This window comes from Mesocricetus auratus, unplaced genomic scaffold, assembly GCF_017639785.1.
Source record: "Mesocricetus auratus isolate SY011 unplaced genomic scaffold, BCM_Maur_2.0 Super-Scaffold_100025, whole genome shotgun sequence".
NCBI lineage: Eukaryota > Metazoa > Chordata > Mammalia > Rodentia > Cricetidae > Mesocricetus > Mesocricetus auratus.
The window spans coordinates 9,860,846-9,882,500 of record NW_024429206.1 but is presented as its reverse complement, the minus strand read 5'-3'; the positions used below and the strand labels follow the sequence as shown (position 1 = coordinate 9,882,500).

Here is a 21,655-nt window from a genome sequence, read left to right as displayed (position 1 = left end):
TATCCAAACTATATAGACAGATAGATTCTGTTCATCAATGCCTATCACAGAAGCACGGGATCAGCTGAAACCGTCATAAAATAACCATGTGAATAAGATTCTCAGTCAACATTTGCTTCTTCCAACTCAATTACCCAGGACTCAGACTTCCAGATGAAAAACGCCATTACAAAGCCAGCTTCTTCTAGATTCCCACTTCTCAGGCTTGCAACTGGCTCAGTATTGAGCACTTGCCTGCAGGGTGCAAGGCCCTAGATTTGAGCAACAGAGGGGAGAAAAGGATTCTCCTTATCTCAGGAAACCATCAACAACTAGTGAAAACTAATCTGCTGGTGGATCAGCAGGAAACAGTGCTTGCTGCAAGGCAGACAACGGAGTTCTGTCCCAGAGAACATCTAATCTCCACGTATGCACTGTGGTATTCACACATGCACATGTGCACACAAATACACTGGGAGGGAGGGAGGGAGGGAGGGAGGGAGGGAGGGAGGGAGGGAGGGAGGGAGGGAGGGAGGGAGGGAGGGAGGCTTAAAACATCTAAAAGCTGGAAAAAAGCAATGTGTCCTATCATTTAAACAAAATATGTCAACCAAGCTTGCACTAAGTAAGGTAAGTCAGAGACTTGTTTGTAGTATCATAGTGCTCAACTGGTTCAGGTAACAGTCTCACTAGGGCAAAGCCACCACTCACTTTGTATCTACTAAATCTATCCCACATACCAATTAACACCAGAGGTGGTCTTCCTCCAACTGTGCTGAAAACCAGGAAGTGCTTCTACTCTAAACCCAGCCCTGCCTCTTACCTGCATACTACTGTTACCCTCTGTACCCATGAGGCAACATGCCTTCCCAACCCATTTCTCATGTTTCACTCTTCCCACCACACCTTCCATGTGATCATACATGTGCTTCTCCACATAAGCATCTCTATTAAGGGACAGATAACATGTAAGACCCTCCTCTTAGAAGACTGCTTTCTGCATTTAACAATTCCTAGCTCTCAGTTTCTAAGAGGCAAAAGTGTCTCAGACTCATTTTTACATTCTGCATAAACCTACAGAAGATCCATCAGTAAGTAAATAAATGTGGTAATTTAAATATAGAAGACTTTTAGACAGTAAACTTAAAGCACCTGCTCACAGGTCAATATGTAATTTAGAATCGGTACCTACACCCAGAGCATCCTGGCCAGGGCCTCTACACAATGAGAAACAACTGGATCCTATACAAATAGTCCTAAACAAATCCCTGGCATTGGCAGATTTAAGTCACTTAACTTTTTCTTCTAACAAAATGTTTGACACTTGGACTAGGCAGGGGAGTGTGTTTAAACCTGAGGTTCTTGCTGAGCTGAAGTCAACTGGGCAGGTGCCCAGCCCAACTCTGTTATGCTCTTCATGAAACCAGCAAACACTATGACAAACATTTCCACAAAACTGGTTATTGCTGGCAAATGCTGTTCCCTCTCTCAACAATCAGAATTGTAAGTACTATGTCCAGGGATGCTGCTACATGCATGCTTTTCACTATAAATATCTACCAGGCTACTTTCTAAAATACAGTGTCTGAAACTCAGCATAGAATCCCTGTATTTGCCTCCTTTAGGCTAAACATATCTGTGTGAATAACATACTTCCTTATGAATAGCAAACAAGTTCAAGATCAACTGTGAAAAAGAAAGCCATCTTAGAGAACCATGAGTTTCACACTTCACTGTCTCAAGCAGGTACTCCAGCTATGTCCCTGCAGGACACTGCAATGTCAGGAGTAAACCTGCCAAACATAAACCTTTCGTCTTTGAGTCAGGAAGGCATCTTGACTCCCCAAGCCCAAAAAATTCAGAAGTAAAAGTAACTTCTTAAAATAAAGGTATTTTGCATGTAAGGGAAAGAGGCTACTAATGACAACCTGTCGACGCTCTAATCTTCACTTTAGCACTGTATAAACACAATCTGCTTTGACACAAAAAAATACTGGTCCTTATCCCATATGTATCTCTTTTTTCAGTCAACTAGTTCTGTTGCATGACTAAGTCCAGACTGCAAGGTGTTATGCCACCACAAGGCCCTGGCAGTCAGTTCACACTCAGTTCCACTACAATAATGGACCAACTGGAGTATGGACCAAATGTACCATCATGTGCGCAATGCAGGCCTTCAGTCCAGCCCTAACTGTGCCTCAAGAGGATAACACTCATTCCCTAAACTCACTGCCATATCACACTATGAAAGAGTCGGGATCAAGACAAGACCCAATTACACAGACAGCACATCACTAACACTGAGTCTGTAATAGGTTATGTGGCTCAGAACTTATGGAAAATTGTTCAAAACTATTACACAGATGAAACTTCAAAGAAAATCATTGTATACCTCCTAGCTTTAATAATCTATACCTGATCTGTTCATGCAGCATGAAGACAGCAGCTCAGTCAGAAAATGTTTAACACAGCTGAATCTAACATTGAGAGTCTACAGTGAGTGCCAGACTTGTAGACTACCTACATCTGCAGGGAAGCATCTCTGTGTGTTCTCTTCAGTCTCCACACTGGAGACTAGTTGTAAGAACCTTAGCTGCTAACAATATTCAAGGTTGAGTGGATTAAGCCCTCATTTCCAACTATGAGCACATAAAACAAAATCAAAAGAATTTGTACTTCTACTTTTCTAACAATCACTGACAATAAGCTCAGCACGGAGATTACAAACCATGTTAGTACTCTGTACATTAAGCACAGAGACCACGGTAGCCTCAGCACTACCTCCTGCTTCACCCAAACCTCTGCTGCAAGTCTCTAGGTTTCTCAGTGTGACAGTAGATGGGAAAGTGGAAAAGGAGAGGCAGTCCTCTAATGACAACAGCAGCACCCAGCCCTTCAACAAGATGCTTTACACATGCCATGCTGGTGCCCATCGGGCATTCCTGTCAAGATTTTATGCACCCAAAATTTAGTTTATTTTCCATTCCTGTTATTAACATGGTATTTACTAGTTTCAGGGATTATTCTAGACTAATTGGGTGTTGCAGGGTTAAGCTCCTGTACTATTAGAGATGTGAAAAAACAGAAACAGAAACCAGAAATTTCCTCTACACTTGAGTTTCCCACTGGGTTAGCTACATTAACACAAAGATGGACAATGACAAACACAAGGGGATCTTCTATGGGGACTGTGCTCACCCACAAGATCTCAGCTCCTTCTTTAACCACAGTGTATGTCAGGAACATATGCCCTGTCCTACATAAAGGAGCAGTGAGAACATACAAAGTCTCATTTGACTGTGCCAGCCAAAGATGAGTTTATAAAGCCAAGGCTTGCTCTCTACATGTACCTGTGCCTCTAACGCCTTCCAAATCCAACATTCGCATATGCAATTCTTTCTTGATTTAGGCCTTTGGCTCTGATAATACTTAGCTTTCTTGTTCTTCCACATTCATATACTTAAATTAGCCTCCCTGAATAAAGGCTACAATTTTATTAGGCAAAGAAATCTTTATATCCTTTTAATGTACAATGACCCCAACTAAATTTTATGCTATGGACATACGAGCTTTAGAAAGAAAAAGTAGAACCAATGGGCAGGGGAAAGGAACAAACATGGTAATATTCAAAGCTGCCAGGCAAAGGCTGTGCCCCACACAGCACACTTCTCACCAAAATGGTTCACGCTCATACAAGAAATAGTTTACCTACTGCCAATTGACATCTAATCTGCTCTAGAGACAACACTTCATTAAAATAAATTTTACAGGTTGGAGAGATGGCTCAGCCACTAAGAGTGCCTGCTGCTCTTGCAAAGGTCCCCAGCACCCACAACAGACAGCTCACAAACATCTAGGACTCCATCTCTAAGTGATCAATGCCTCTGGCCTCGTTAGGCACCTGCACTCATGTGTACAAACCCAGAGGCAAACACACATACACATAATCAAAAATGATAAAAATTTTAAAAACATTTCTACTTGGGTTCACTGTATATAAACTGGGCTTTCATGTCAGTGCAAAAAATTAGACCATGATTCCTCAGCTTACCAAAAAAAAGAAAACAAAAACTCAAATCAACACTGTATTTGACTCTTCCCTAAAGAAATAATCAGCTTACCAAAAAAAGAAAACAAAAACTCAAATCAAGACTTTATTTGACTTTTCCCTAAAGAAATAATCTTTATAACTTTTGCCAATTGCTTAATTTTCATATCAGTGGAACACGGGCCTTTTCTTTACATTCTTCACATTCTATCTCACTATGATCTTAGTATAAATGTCTCATTTTTCTTTAAAAAAAACTAATTACATGGTTCAGTGAGTCGCCTGTAGTAACATGCCGATGTTATTTACAATAGAAAGTTAGACTTCAGCTTGTTCTCTCAATTTCAAGCACATTTAGCTTAATAATTCTAGTTCAGTGAATCTTTTTCTATTCTTCATATGAAAGAATGAGTTGATACTGTTCCATAATTTCACAACAAGAGTTTGTTACTCATTAAAGTTTTAATAAATGTCAAGTCTGATAAGCATGTATTACTTACTAAGTCAAATATTTAAGTGGGAATATATGTTCATACAGGTAGCCATTAGACAACTTGTACTACTTTATAGCTTTGGCAAACTAAACAGAACAAAATACAGGAAAATAGAATAGCAATAAAAATATGTTTTAAGCCAGGTGTAGTGACAGACATCTTTAATCCCAGGGTTTAGTATCCCTGTGAGGTCAGGTCCATCCTGGTCTAACTCTCTCATACATTCTTAATAGTGCTTTGAGCATAGCCCCAGTATGTGTGCCTCCCTTACACACCTTTTAAACTATAAACTCCTCTAACTAGACTCACAGACAGAAGCACTCATACAGCAAAAAATGACTACACACCTTCAGTAGGTACCCTGCTTCGGCATGTGGCATCAGTCACAACTCTACTTAGAGAGTATAACAAATCAAACTACTGTTCCCTTCACAAAACAACTGGGGTATTTTTAGGAAGCACAGAAAAGGAGCTAGCATGAAGACTCAACAGGTAAAAACACTTGCATGCATGCAAGCCTGAAGATCTGCATCCAAGCCCCATAACCCATAGTGGAAGGACAGGACTTCCAAAAGTTGTTTTCTAATGTGCACAGGATGTCCATAGTGGCACATACATGCCCCTGATAATGCACACTCATACACAAATTTTTAAAAATTATGGAAAATCCAGTAACTTCCCTATGAGCATGTTATATTTGCCTCTATGACGTTTTTGTTATTCCCTATTACCCTGCCCAAACATTCAAAGTAGAAAATTTAATTTTTTTCAACTTGAAAGTAAACTTTAATATTTAGCAGTAGCAAGCACTGCTACACAGAACAGAATCAATTGTTTAGAAAAATGCCAAAATATAATTCTCATCTATGAGTTCACGGTTGTCAGCACAGTACCAACAGCCAACAGTTACAGCTATAGATTAACTGTTGTGAGTGCTAGCTCAGGGCTTTATTAACTTTAGCCTCATAATCCAATTTACAGCAAGAGAACTAAGACAATGATCAGTTAAATAAACTGACCAAAGACTCATGGCTGTTAAGTGACTACACAGGCACTGGAGGCCAAGCAATCCAGAGCCACACGGGTGCCCCCCCCCAGGGTTCTGAGCGTATCCCCATCTTCCCTCACACTGCTCCAGATACTTCAGGCATTCTAAGTACAATGTTATAAATTCAACACTTGTCCTAGAGGAGTCCTTTACTAATGTATACATGTGTATAGCAAGGTAGGCAGTGATGGTATTTACTGTGTTTGTTACCAGTACGCTATCAAGTATAACACTATTAACAATAATCAAAAAGCATGACAGTACTTCAATATCCTTGTTAAGTTACAACAGCACTATCCTGCTAGCAGGATTCTACTAAAGATTATTTTACCCAAAATAAAATAACTCTTAAATACAGTAGGAAAGGAAATGTTTAAAACTCTTAACTCTAGGCAACCAGCAGGAACACTCCCCTCTGTCACTGGCTTTCCTGACCGTTCTATATGCCACCTTCACCACCATTATGCCACTCACTTTTCTAATTACATTTCAAATATTTCCTAGTATGTGAGCCACATAATAGTATTCTTTCAGCCACTTTTACATGCAAAAGTGGGCAACTTGTGTGACTGGCTCTAATAACTTTCCCAACATTTTGCACACTGAACAGAGAGGACACTCACACCATTTCCCTGGGGAAACACAATCCTTGTAGGTGAAAGACAAAGGCACTGTAAGTCAGCACAGCTATTTCATGTGCACAAAAACAGCAATACTCCAACTGCTTTATTTGTCTTTCACATGGTCACTCTGCTGTCCTAACTGTCTAATTAAGGTGTAGTGCTTTCACGGGGAGTGGTGGCACATGCCTTTAATCTCAGCACTTGGGAAGCAGAGGCAGGTAGATCTCTGAATTTGAAGCCAGCCTGGTCTATATAAGCTACTTCCAAGACAGCCAGAGTTACAAAGTAAGACCTTGATTTAAGAAGAGAAAAGAAAAATGTAGTGTTTTTACAGTTTAAAAAGAACAAACAAAAAAAACTATTTAAAAATAAGTCAATATTTGCTTAATTCTTTACCAAAAAAAATCCTCAAAGCAATGACGTGACCCAGCCTAGGAAAAGTAAACAGACCACCTTTTAGCTCAGTGACTAGCTAAGTCATCTCCAAGAACAGTACTCACTCTGCTATCAGGAACAAGCAACTTAGTAATTAGGTAGGTTTGGTTACCAAATTGTTACAAAATGAATTAAGAGATTAGTAAGGAGAAACAGAAGGTGAAAATCCAGAATATTCGCCAGAAATAAAGGAGAGGGGCTGGGAAATGGCTCAGCAGTTAAAGGTACTTTGCCACTAAGCCAAGCTACCTGAGTTTGAGTCTTAGGATACACGTGGAAGGGGAGGGAGGACAGAGAGTAGGGGAAGGGGGGGTAGAGAGGGAGGGAGGGAGGGGAGGGAGGGAGGGGAGAGAGAGAGAGAGAGAGAGAGAGATTCTAAAAGTTGCCCTCCCGTGATAAATCAATAGATCAATGTTGGTTTAAAATATTTTTAAAGATTAAAAATTAAAGAGTCAAAGAAACACTATATTCATCCACCTCTAAATAATGCAATATTTTGATACTCAAACAAACACAAAGTAACAAGGATCACCTAGAAGCTCTTAGAGTCTGAAAAAACAAAATATAGGTGGTGTAAATTCTAGCTTCAACTTCAGCATCTACTGATTACACTAAGTTTTGAGATAGACATAAATTGTGATTCTGCTCATGAGCCCACTAGCAAGCAATCTCACCAGAGAGTATCCATTTATAGACCACCACCAGAGTATCAGGAGGCTTGCAGCCCAGGAGTAACTCAATTAGTCCACTGTGCTGTACTGCCCCCTAGCTGATGTGACAGGAGATGCCAACAATAAAAAAACAAGACTGCCAACAAGTTTCAAAAGAATTTGGCAGGAAATCCTTTAGGCAAATTTAGAACCTTTAAACCAGACCCACAAGAATATACTGAAGTTTGTTTTATGTCTTCCTGTAATACATAATAATAACATAAGCTAACAAAACATCTCATCAATGCCTGCAATTTTTCAACCACAAATTAACTAGAGAGTAGGTTAGGTTACAAAGCCTACAGGCGCCCAGGTCAAAAGGGCCAGCACTCTTTACTGAGATGGGGGTTTAGCCAAGCATGGTGAGCAGCCTGTAACACAGCACTCGGGAGCGGGAGTCCAAGAGCAATAAGGAAAGGCCCAGCTCAAAAATAAAATAAACCCTGGAATTTCTCTTGATTTAGGAAATTCTGCAGGATACAAACTAGAAACTGTTGGATAGAGGAGTAAAGATGTCTTCCAGAACTTAAAAACTATTGACAACATTTTCTGCTGTCGTCAATGTATGGTAAATATAAATGGAGTTTAGAGTAACAAATATCTTGCATTAATTCAAAGTTTCTAGGTGTCAGATGCAAGCTGAAGTTAAAAATTAGTATTTCTGGAATCAATGAGGAAATGACGAGGAAAATCATCTGAGACACTTTGTAGAAAGTTATCTTCCTCCAAAACACTATTCAAGGTCAGTTAGTGATTTGTCCAATAAAGATTGAAGCAAATTATGTATTTTCAATTTGCTGGAAAAAGTTCAAGGGGGGAAAAAGAGTTCTGTTCATATAGGTGTCTTATTAATTACTCACAATTCACTATTAATTTTAAAACAGTGGGTCATAGCCTTGTATCCACCCAAACACAGCACGCTGTACACACACTGCTCTCCTTTAATAGCAATGGTTTCAGAAGGACAAGGTGATGAACACCAGTATCCCAGCATGACAGAGGCTGAACCAGGAGTGCTTCAAGTTTTAGGCTACATGGCGACTCCTGATCTTTAAATGCCAATAAAATAATTTTAAAGTGATCTTACAAGGTTCTAATTTTCAGCATTACTGGGGAAGGACAAGAGACTTTAGGGGAAGGGAAATGTAGGGGCAGAGGGGAGACAGGCAAATGAGGGGACTCTTGACAAACAAACTACTGAAAACTTGGGGTCTCTGTTTTAAGCAACTCTTTACCTTTCCAAATTTACCATTGTTCAAAAGCATACAATGCAAATAATTTTTAAGGAAAAACAAAATCCTTACCCTGCAGTTCATGATGTATTACTCCCACTAGGTTGGGTTCATCTCCCCACCAGAATATCCATAGCTCTTTGCAATCTGGCTTGACATCACGACGCCATACACACAGCAGGTTGGCTTGCAGGCAGCGGATGAAACTTAACAGGATTGGATCATCTTGGGCTGGGGCTGAAATTATGGGTCCACAGTCCCCATGCCCTCCAAAATTGTACCTACGCCATTTGATTCCTGTGAGTTCAGCCTGGAAAACAAGAAATTTGCAATAATTTTGATTTTTCTTTTTACTTGTAGACCACTAAGAACAAGTTCCCACAGAAAAGGAGAGCTAATAAAATAAGCATTTACAACCCAACTCCACATCAAAACTCCTTCCAGTGAAGAACACACATCAACCCTTCCAGGTTGGGGACATGGTGTGGAAATAATTTCTACCAAGACTTCTATATAGTCATGCTAAATACCAAAATAAAACAAGCTGGCAATCACTATGTGCTGTCGAAACAATTACAATTTTCATTTGCCTAACCGTTAACTATAAAGTACCAATATTTTTAAAAACCACTTTCAATTATTACTCCCTATTCAATTCACAAATTATACTTATTTTAAAACCAAATAAGAGGCAAGAGAGATTACTCAGCAGTTAAGAGAACTGGCTGCTCTTGGAAAGGACAGAGGTTGTGTCGGGTTCCCAGCACCCACATGGTGGCTTACAACCCTCCTTAACATTGATCCCAGGAGAGCCAGTGCCCTCTTCTTTGTGTCCATAGGCACAGGACACACCCAGTGAACATACATATGTGCAGGCAAGACTCTCATACATATTTAAATAATTAAAAAGTTTAATGTAAATAAATAAAACAAGTTAAGATTTAAAACTAAGTGGCCAGGTGTGGTGGTGCACCCTTTAATCCCAGTACTCAAGGGACAGAGACACGTGGATCTCTGTGAGTTTGAGGCCAGCCTGGTCTATATTCCAGGACAGCTAGAGCTTATTAGAGAGACTGTCTCCAAAAAAAAGCACAAGTTGACCATTCCTAACACAAAAATCTGACACTGAAAATATTTCTAAATCAACAAACACTTGGAAGACTTCACATCTTCATATTAGGGATGGCAAGCCAGCGAAGCAAGCATACGCCAACAGTCACAAGTTTGAAGATCCACAATCTGAAACATCTGGTCCCAAGGACTGAGAATAAGGGTTTATATGCCTGTAGAAGACATTCTTTCTTCAAGGAATTTCCTGCTCCCCCACCTGAGCAGCTAGTTCAGCACAGCACCCAGAGAGAGGAAGCAGCTGCTAACAAAACCGATGCACTCACCAGCAACTAAGGTATGTAACTTAACATGCAGCATAGAGCCTTGGCTCCATAGCAAGCCTCTGCTGCAGTCAGGTCTTGTTTTTAAACACATTTTAAAACTCAGGAACTTTAAACAAGCAAGCAGAGGCTATGCTATTATGCATTCCACACATTTCTGCTTTCAGATGTCCTGAAGTTTAGGTCTAATGAACTGAACATCAAAGACAGACGAAAAGGAACCATGCACTGGGCCAGGACAAAGCCAATCCACCACGGCACTGTACCAAACAGCCCAATGCAGCCTATCTTTTCCCCCACAAAGTCAATCACTTTTATGGACAAATTCTTTTTCACAACAGAAGCACCCAGGGCAGGAAAGTAGCCGCAGCCTCTGCCACACAACTTGAATGACTTAGGTGCTTACGCAGCTGACTGGCACATTTGAGGAGGCAAATAAGCACATTTCTTCTTTATCCCAAAACAGTTTAACTTCAAAAGAAAAGTCACAAGAGCAATAGCCAAGCTACTGTGTGAAGCTCAAAAAACTACCTGTTAGTCTATGGCTTACATATGAAGAGCTAATCTTTTTTTAGAGGTATTTTTTTCCTAACGGGGGAAGGGGGGTTGTCTCACTATGTAGCCCAGGCTGGCCTTGAACTCACCATGTAGGCCAGGTGGGTCTTTGTGTGTTGGACACCATACCTGGAATACTTTTCCTTAAGAAACATGGTATCACCATTATTTACATAGCATTTACACTGCATTAGGTAGATGGAATCTGGGGGAAATCTAAGCTATTAGGAGAAAGCCCATTTTAGATATATGCAAATACTACACTTACATAAGGGCCTGGGTATCCAAGACTAGGTAGGCAAGCAATCCTTGACACAACCAGGACAGCTCTGTAAGCACTCGAGTCTCACCACCTGCAGAAGTGACTTCATCACCATGGCTGTTTCTATCTTCTCACTACTATGCCCTTACTCTTGTCTAGTTTTCTGTTCAAGTCCCTTTGTTTCTCCTAATAAAAGTAGTGTCTCTATGCTTTAATCAGAAAGCCTAAAATTAGACCTAAATAGATGTCAGAGAAGGAGATGAGATAAAACAGAATAGCTCAAATCGGAAAAGATACATACAACACTCAGTACTTAAGCCAAGAATTTACTGTTCCATGCCCAAGAATCCTGGGCAGGGGAGGAAGGAGAGAAGGAAAACGTCAAAAACAACAATAATACGAATCACTACGACGACGACAGTGACCATGTGTCAAGAGTTAGAAATGAAGACATATTAGAGTCTGCGTACTGGCTGAGTCAAGCAGTTTCATCTACAACACCACACATTCAGCAGGCGAATATTTGGCTGATTGCAAAAGGTTTTCTAACCCTGGCACTTGCACTAACCTCCTGTGTCTCTGCTCCCAGTGACAAAGGACAGCTACTGTCCCCCTGCTATGCTCTTTACAAAGCTGTCCAAGCAGCAGTGTGGTGTCAGTGCCACACACCACTGCCACAAACTCCGGTAACTAGTTCAGTCAAAGGGACTGGGAAACTTCCAATTATTTTAAAACATTGAGTTCCTTTGCTTTAAAGCTAAAATTAAGTATTATCCCAGCCTTTGTATTAAAGCATTAACAATGAAGGACCAATCACACCTAATAGATGACTAACATAAAGCCAACACTGAGAGACTTGCTTTAAATCTTGAATTAGTGTCTGTTAAGAGCAAAGGAGAAGTTACCCAAATACTTCATCTAAGGAGAAATAAAATTTTCATCATAGAAAGACTCTTCCTGGCTCCCCAGCAGCAAGCTCTGTTTACTGGCCCTGTCAGTGCTCTGCTTCCTCCTCAGCCCTGAAGCAATGGAGAAAAATGGTCTTGGAAGAAACCTCAGAAATGAAACAAACCTTTTTCCTGGGGAGGGATGACAGGAATATTATCACAAACAGGTAGATTAAAAATGTTTCATATCGCTGGGCAGTGGTGAGGCCCCTTTAATGCCAGCACTGGGGAGGCAGAGGCAAGAGGATCTCTGAATTCGAGACCAATCTGGTCTATAAGAGCTAGTTCAGGACAGGCTCCAAAACCACACAAAGAAACCTTGTCTCAAAAAACCCTCCCCAAAAATAATACTAATAATAATAATAATAATAAATGTTTCATATACTCAAAACTCAAAGTTGGGTGTGGTGGCATACATCTGCAATTCCAACACTAGAGAGACTAAAGCAGGAAGATCACAAGCTTGAGCCTAGCCTGGGATATACAGCAAGACTATCAAGACTATCAGAAACAGTGTCAAAAAACATCAACTCCACTCGAAGGTCTGGTTTCCCTACTTTTGTTTTAAGATTGATCTTTGTGTGTATGCTTGTTTCGCCTGCATGATTGTAAGTGCACGGCATGCAAGGCTGTCTATGGAGACCAGAGAAGACATTGGTTCCCCTAGAACTGGAGCACAAGTAGTTCTGAACCACTGAGTGACACTGGGAACTGAACCTGGATCCTATGGATCAGCAAGTGCTCCTAACTGCTAAAACAACTCTTCAGTCCCTCCTTCCTTTTTAATCTTCTGTTTAATATTCACTCACTGCATACGAATGCACAGGAAGTCAAAGAACAACCCTCCTGGAGTCAACTCTCTCCCTCTGCCCACATGGATCCCAGGGACTGAACTGGGTTCTCAGGCTCAAAGGCAAGCCTTTTTACCTGCTAAGCTATCTCGCTGGCCCTGTCTTCCCCATTTCTGACAAATGCATAATTCTAGGACTCAAAATTTTCTATCTAATGATTTCAAACTCTGGAATCAGCACTGATGTATGTACAGCTGAGGGAGAACACCCACTTAGCATATGTGGCCACAGCTTCATTCCCTCACTCCCCCAAAAGAAGTTCTTGAAGCAAACCTTTAAAAAGTATTTCTATATTCAAACTATCCTAAATATACATTTATGTCAAGAAGAATAAACAAATGCATAATGATATATAAGTTCTAATTACAAAGCCAAAAGGATAGAATTGTAATATTCAAGGAGCAAAAGGAGTATCCATATGTGAACCACCACCAGTACCGTGGCTTACTAAGTAATACCGGTCGCATGAGCTCTTCACACATGGCTCTGGCCTTCTAACCACCCAGCTAAGAAGACTCATAATGCTTAAGTAATTCATCCATAACCATAAACCTGGAAAATGAAAGGTCCCAAACATAGCTGTATTTAAACTACAACTGAATTTGAAACATAAATCCTTCCCAGGACTAATGTTAGAAATTAGTCAGGAAGGATTACAATATCATACAAAGACACCGTCATGGGCTCAGTTTATCGTGATTAGAGCTCATGACCATGCTCTCTAGTTTAAGAAGTTCATGGCTCTTTTGGTAGTCTTCCTGGGACAATAAAAACAAGAGACTCAGATACAGATTGGCAAGGTATCTTCATATCATCATCACAGACAGTCTACACAATACTTCTTGGAGATATTTTTTAAAAAGAAACTACCTCCCCTATCTAACAGCAGGAGGAGATGGAGGAAAGTTTGTTCAACAGCAGTTAGCATCTGTTAGTCAGGCAGGCAGGGTGCTCTGACCAGAACTGGTAGGAACTGCTGGCATGAAGAGAAGGCCACTACAGTCAGTTTACAAAAATGCTAAATAAGTAGAATCAAGACAAATGTTCTTCCTAACACCTTATTTGGGATTCAGAGAGATCTTATACTGATTCTTAGTCTTATTCCTTAGGTACAATGTATAGAAATAACTCTTGCTCTTCACACTAGATATTTCATGGCCAACATCATAAATTTGCAACATGACCCCTAAGTTAAAATGAGATTCAGTGGTCTTAAAACAGAATAAAACCTATAGAGGTGCTGGTAAGAATGAATGTAATTTAGCAACTCAGAGCAGACACTGCAGGAGATAAGAAATGCAGGTTTGGGCCTGCTTTTTCCACAATGCACTCCATGATGTTCAGAAGCTTCCTCCACCCTACGGTGCCTCAGCTTTAGGAGCTATAAAATGCTACAGCTGACCTACATACTATAAATGAGCTCAAGTCTCCTGCCTCAAACTAATTACATCTCATTCGCAAAGGTAACTCGTAAATGACACAAACCCTTAGACATCTCAGAACCAGTGACAAATATTTTCAGAAGATACTTAGATTTAGGAAAAGCCCTTTGCTGAAGTGGAGGTGTGACTCAGTGGTTCAGCACTTGACTAGCATAACCAAGGCCATGGCTGGGGGAGCAGACATTCATCTCTTACTGCCAACGTAAGTGCCCTGGAAAAATCTCAAGTGTGCCTTTGCCCCCTTCCTCCTGTGACAGAATTACTACTCTAGCAGATTAGGAAAATACAGTAAACAGATTAAATCACCTCTCAGATCAAACCCAGGAAAGAAAACAAACGGTACATATAAAGGAAAACCTTTGTTAAAGCACAACTAATCAGCTCCAGGTAAAAATGGCAAAGTAACACACACGTCTGCCTGTGCTCTCTTGAGACCACACTAAGCATCGGTGAGGAGGTTTGTCTCTTTGAGCTGGTCTCTTCCTTTAAATATAAAGTCACAGTAGTGGAACAAGAAAAGGCATCTGTTTCAAAAGCTATGGAGCAAATGCTCAGGAAGGAGATGTGGGCCTCAGCACCCAAACCCTAGGAACAAACGAGGTGGAACACAAGTCCTAGGAGCAGTAGACAGCAGCACCTCTCAGTGACAAGAGGAGAGAGGCACAATAAGGGACAGGTTGAAGCCTGCTGACCAGTCCTGAGAGACACATTCTCCCACTGCACACAGCAAGTTGCTGGCCTTCTGCATCCCAGCAAAGAACAGGAAGAAAATTCTCCAAAAACAATAAAGCAGATGCTATGGAGAAGGCAGGGGCAATGGAAAAGGCAGGGGCAGGGGCAATGGAAGGGGCAGGGGCAATCAATGGGGAGGCAGGGGCAATCAATGGGGAGGCAGGGGCAATCAATGGGGAGGCAGGGGCAATGGGGAGGCAGGGATCAGAATGAAAGTAGAGCACTAGGTAAACAAGGATGAGATGACAGTTAAGAGCCACTTCCCAGTCATCCTTGAAGTGCCCAGACAGCCAGTAGCTAGCCTACAAGAGAACCCAAAGAAGTCTAGACTCTTACCTGGTACAGGGAAAGACCCCTAGATACTAACCCAAATTCTCCAAACAAAAAGAGCCCTCCCCAATGCATGCAGTCACAGTAACAGCCAGCACTCACATACCGAGAACTAACTGGCAGTTTTATGATCGGCCCCTCTTTGATGAAGGGCTACTCAAGAGTTCAGGAAAACCAGGTACAATGAAGAAAACTAATACAAAAGCTAGAGAAGAACACTAAACTGTGAGAAGAGAACCTCTAGAACATCCATTACTGATTTTCTCAGAAACAAAATGGGAACTTAACAGATGACTAAGAGCACTGGCTGCACTTGCAGAAGACCATGGCACAGTTTCCATCACCCACACGGTGGTTCACAACCATCCCTAACTCTAGTTTCAGTGGGTCTGATGCTCTCTTTGGAATTCTGCAGGCACCAGGCAAGCACACATTACACACATTGCACATACAGGCAAACCACCTTTACACATAAAACAAAATAAATCTAAAAATAATTATAGAAGTGATGTGACTATTTAAAAATGAAAACAGAATGCTGAAGGAAAAGAGATTTAAAGAAAACTCAGTGAAATACATGGAAAATAAAGTTCAGGAACTCACACAAAAAAATAGACAAAAGTCGGGCACTTGTGGCGCACACCTTTAATCCCAGCACTTGGAAGGCAGAGGCAGGTGTATCTCTGTGAGTTTGAGGCCAGCCTGGTCTACAGAGCGAGTTCCAGGACAGCCTCCAAAGCAATACAGAGAAACCCTGTCTCAAAAAACCAAAAAAAAAAAAAAAAAAAAAAAAAAAGACAAAATAAAAACTGGGCAGGTAGGGAAGTATGAAAATAAAACAGAAGATGAACCAAGAAGATTAAAACCTAAACACAAGGCTCCTAGAAGTAAGGCTGCAGCTCAATGGCAGAGCACTTGCCCAGTGACCATGTGGCCCTGGATTCCACTATGGAAATTAAAGCTTTCAGTACAGAAAACAATGAGAATTAGCTAATACAATAATGCATGATAACTTCTCTCCAAAAAAAATGTGAATTACTAGCTGAAAAGACTCATGAGTAAGATGTCAAAGTGCAGAGACTCCCAGTGTCTCAACATCAATTGTGAAGATGCCTGCACACAACTAACAAAGGCAGAGCAGAAGGACACACCAAACCTGCAACTCCTCACATGTGAAGAAGCCTCTCTTTTCTCCAGGGTGTGTACCATAAGGAGGGAGAAGTTAGGAAACCAGGGGAGAGCAAAAGAAGAACAGTGATGACAACTCCAGGCTATGAACCATATGACCACAGTAGGGCAGAAGCCTCCATTAAAAACTACTGATGAAGTCTCCAACCTAACTGAGGACTTGGAAGGTTTCAGACAGAAGGGTGAAGGGTGATCGGTTAAGACATGACACCGAGTGGGTAGAGAAAGAATTGTCAACAGTAAAAGGTTTCTGAGCAAGCAATGATCAAAACTTCATTTTAAATCAGCATCACATGAGTCCAAGGTGTCTCAAGCACCCTCACCACACTGTATCTCACAACTTCACCACAGCCTTGGATCTGAACACGTCACATTTACTTGGCACTGCACACACCATCCCACCACACAACACTAATCAACACTGCTTGCAACACCTTAGCTAAGTCCCTATTGTGCACACAAAGCTATCTGCTCTCAAAGACACATAATGACTGAAAAAACACTTAGAAAAATGTCCACCAGCATTCCTCAGCATCCATCAAATCAGCCTATCTCCCTGTGGTGGTGTGTATAGGAATGGCCCCCCAGAGACTGATATTTTTGAATGTTTAGTGTCTAGAGAGTGGCACTATTAGGAGGTTGTAGCCTTTTTGGAGGAAGATACCTACCTCATTAGTATGGAAATTTGCTTTCATCTTTAATAAATAGTAAAATTGTAAGCATACCAAAGAATTATTTTAAAGTAAATATTTTTTAAGGTTTCTTATAGTTATCAGTAAGTGTTTGGCCTATGTGCCCAGGGCCATACAAAAGTTTCTCTGGCAAAACACAATTGGGAGGGGGGAAAAAATTAAGAAACTTGGGGTTAAAATACATTAGAGACACACTTTAAGAAGAAAAAAAGGCCAGGTGTAGTGGTGTGCCTGGAAGGCAAAGGCAGGCAGATCTCTGTGAATTAGAGCCAGACTGGTCTACAGAGTGAGTTTCAGGACAGCTAGAACTTCATTGTGAGACCCTGTCTAGACATACCAAACAAAAAGAAAAAAAAAAGATAATTATCATCTTCAAGTGACACAGAAAAGGAGAAAAGGTGAAAGCAATCAATAAAAAAGCAAATAGTTGTGACATCTATTAACATGAACAGAACATTACCACTGAACCCATGCTAAACCAAATTACTATGCAACTATAGTAGTTGATAAAATGGAGAGGAAAGGGCAAGTCTCTCTTTAAACAGTAGAAAGGAGGAGCTAAATCATAGGTGATTACTTAATATTTAGAAATAATAAAGAACCAAAAGAAAAACATTTGCCTAAAAAGAAAGTAAGAAAGGACCAAGAGCTGGGATGTAAGTCTTGAACCTCACACAACTATCTGAGTTTTGTTCCCCCAGCCTTGGAAATTCAAGTCTGAGCCTCATGCTGATGGAGACACACACACACACACACACACACACACACACACACTGAGTTTTACCCCAGAGTTTTACCCCAGCAGCTACTTACTTTCCACTTCCAGGTAGGTCCTTGCTAAGCTGTTCCAGACTGGCCATGAACCACTCTGCTGCTCATACAAACCTAAACCTTCTCAATCCTCCTCCCTCAGTCAAGCACCCCTGCACCCTTTCTGATCTTTATGTAAAAACTCTGCTTAGAAACAAAGAAAATAAAATTTAAACAAAAATAATCAAAATGTGATAATAAAAATAATACAAAAAAGCCGGGTGTTGATGGCACACGCCTTTAATCCCAGCACTTGGGAGGCAGAGGCAGGAGGATCTCTGAGTTTGAGACCAGCCTGGTCTACAAGAGCTAGTTCCATGACAGGCTCCAAAGCCACAGAGAAACCCTGTCTCATTAAAAAAAAAAAAAAAAACCAGAAAAAGAAAACTCCCTTCTACATAGCAGTTTACAGGGGTGGTGAAGGGACAAACCCTCCCCCTCTCTCTCACACACACACACAATCAATATTTACAAAATTAACAATAAAGTTTCCCACTCAAAAAAGAAAAAAAGTATGGCAGTCATGCCCTAAACAAACTGCACAAAATTTAAGGGTCATCAGCAGAACTAAATCTAAAACTATCTCAATAGACACACACACACACACACACACACACATACACACAGAGGAATAAGTTAAAAGTGCTTACTGCTCTTGCAGAGAATGGGGGTTGTATTCCCAGCACCCACAGCAAGCCACTCACAAGTACCTGTAACCCCAGCTCTGTGGAAGCTGATACCTCTTCTGACCTCCTCAGACACCAGCACACATGCACATATACACACAGACACAAAAAATAAAATTAATCTTAAAGAAAAAACTAATTTAATTAGGGGAATGTTCAAAAATCTAGAGTGAACACCAGAGTGACATAACTTTTGTGTCTAAGATCAAGAAAAAAGTCAAACTCTACACTCTCAATACTTCTAATCAAAACCACACCGTAGGTCCCACCCAATAAAATGAAGAAAAAGACTTGAAAAGGAAGATCTGGAATTACTTATCTACAGACAACATTGTCAGATGCATTTACAAAAATGTAAGACCTCTACAAAATAGCTACAACACATTAGAGAGTTTAACAAAGCCAGTATACACAATAAATGCATTTCTATATCTGAGCAGTAAATAAATAGAAACACTTTAAACATTTCTTTTTAAATAGCATTGAAAAGCATGCACAATTTAAGAACAAATTAAAATTAAAACACATATTTCAGATCTACACACAAAAACTGTTGAAAAGCAGAGCCAGACATGGTATACCACCACATACCCCCGTGGGGAGACAGGGTTGGAAAGAGCACTGCTAGTATCAGGCCAGCCTGGGATATGTGGGAGACCATACTGAAAAACGGGGGTAGTAAATAAAAAGACTAAAAACATTAAGAAACAGAAAGCTGGGAGTGTAGCTCTGACAGAAGAACACTTGTCTAACTCCAAGTCCTGAGGTGAATCCCCAGCAACACACACAGAGGGTGGGGGGAAGGGGGGCTAGACCACACTCATGAACTAGGAATCTCAATTATTATTACAAATACAATCTTATCAATTTGACATATATATATATTCAATATAATCACAATCAAATATACACAGGACATTTACAAATTAACAGACTGATTTTAATGCATACTAAATGACTAAGAATGTAGCTCAATAGTAGGCTCAGGGTTTAATTCCAAGCACCAATTTTTAAAGAGTATTAAATAAAATCCTATACTAAGGCCAGATATGGTATCACACACCTTTAACCCTAGCACTCAGGAGGCAGAGACAGGCAGATCTCTGTGAATTCGAAGCCAGCATGGTCAACATAGTGAATTCCAAAATGGTCAGGGCTATGCAGAGAGACATATCCTTAAGAAAAACTTATGTACATATATATTCAATACACATATATATGTATATTGAAAGGTAAACTACATGGAAAAGCCAAAATAATTTCCATTTCACAGTAGCAAAGAAATGCAATCAGTCAATTGTCCAACAAAAGATGAACGAAGAATGAAATTGTGGTACGTACACACACAGACACACACACACAATGGAATGGAATATTTTTTATTTTATTATACATAAAGGTATTTTGCCTGCATGTAGAACTATGCACCATGTGCATGCCTGGTGCCAGGTGGGGCAAGAAGAGGACATCAGATACCCTAGGGATGGTTGTATTGGTACTAAGAATAAAACCTGGGTCCTCTGGAAGAACAGTCAATGCTCTTAACTACTGATAACTTTCCAGGCCCCACAGTGGGCTTTTATTCAACCATAAAGAAAAAAAAAACGAAGCTGTGCGGTGGCCGTCTTTAATCCCAACACTGAAGAAGCAGAGGCAGGCAGATGAGTTCGAGGCCAGTCTGGTCTACAAAGCGAGTTCCATGAAATTTGTAGGAAAATGGAAGGAAGAATTGTATCAAACAAGGTAGCCTAGGCTTAGAAATACACACACAGCATGTTCTCTCTCCTGTGATCTGTAAATTGAAGATTATCCAGCTGGGAATAGGTGAGGGTAGAGTCCAGAACCTAGGAAGAGGTCCATGAGTAGAAAGCAGAGAGGAGCTTGAGGGAGGGAGTAGGGAGCAGAACAGAGCCAAGTAGAAGAGAGACCACGGAGGACAAAAATGTACAGCAGAGCTGGAGAGACAGCTCAGTGGTTAAGAACACTGGCTGCTCTTCCAGAGGACCCAAGTTCAATCCCCAGCACCCACATGGCAGCTCACAACTGTCTGTAACTCTTGTTCTGGGGAATCTGATGCCCTCTTCTGGCCTTTTTGGGTATTTCATGCATCTAGTACAGAGACACATACACACAGGCAAAATACCCACACATAAAAAACAAAAAGTACACAGCAGGCCAACAGCCAGGGATATGGGAAGGGGACCAATCAAAAGGAAATTCATATGAAAATGCCATTTAATGTTTTACAAATAAAATATTACAAGGAACTTTTTTTTAAGAAAAGCTGGAACATTTACTTTGATCTCAAGGTACACTACAAATCCCCACTACAGGAAACTAGTACAATACACAGCAGAGAAAGGAGCACAACAGTGTCAAGGGGTGACCCAGGACACCCAAACACTCTCACACACACAAGTGCTGCAGCTGTTCAGGGTTAAAGAACAGTTGAGGGAGGGGAACTACCATGAGAAGAGATGAGGAAGGAGTGAACATAATGCTGATAGCTAGCGTGCTATTTTAAAAAGTTCCCAAAGGTCTTCCAGGCTTCAGCTTACAGTCCTGTGATGCAAAGGGAGGTGGAGAGATGAGGCCCCTCTGGGCAGCACAGTGTTCTAGGCCAGCCTGCACCACAGAGAAGAGCAGCTCAGAAACAAGCCTTTACCATATTATGCTGAGACAACCAGACTCAGACACAGGACCTAGGTAAAGACAGGAGTTTCAACTCTTCCTTCACACCATGGGTCACCAGGTGACCGGCCTGCCCTCACATACTAATTAACCATTTGTTTACATTTTCTATTATTCTGTAGTAACAAAAATTTCTTTAAAAGAGCAAAATGAGTATAAATTATAAAAGAAAACAATAAATTACATTCAAAATTTGAGACTTGTTCTTCAAAAAACACAACTGAAAAATAAAAAGGCAAAACAGAGTTGGGAAGAAATATGTGCAACAATGGGCATAGACACAGATTAGTTCAGGAATTCCAACAATCCAAGACAAAACAGGTTCATGTTCGAAGGGGGAATACCAATCACAAATGATATATAAGTGATATAATATGCAGACAAAAAGACAATACATTTCATTAATTATTAGCAAATTACAAATTAAAATTAGTTACTGTTATCATCCTCTAAAGCGGCTATTTTAAAATATTATTATTATTACTCTGTGTGTGTGGGGGTGACATGCA

General features: G+C 40.6%; 1 protein-coding gene across 4 annotated transcripts in view; it reads right to left on the bottom strand.

Moving 5' to 3' along the window:
- The window catches only part of Med13l (mediator complex subunit 13L), a 201,191-nt gene that overhangs the window by 162,756 nt on the left and 16,780 nt on the right, over positions 1-21,655 (bottom strand). For 3 of the 4 annotated variants that reach the window (XM_013119770.3, XM_005078999.4, XM_013119771.3), the window contains exon 2: positions 8,642-8,879. In XM_013119770.3, coding sequence (XP_012975224.1) covers positions 8,642-8,879 — 238 coding nt within the window. Of the gene's footprint in view, positions 1-8,641; positions 8,880-21,655 lie in introns of those variants that run through there. The other variant, XM_040731532.1, reaches the window with a different exon arrangement.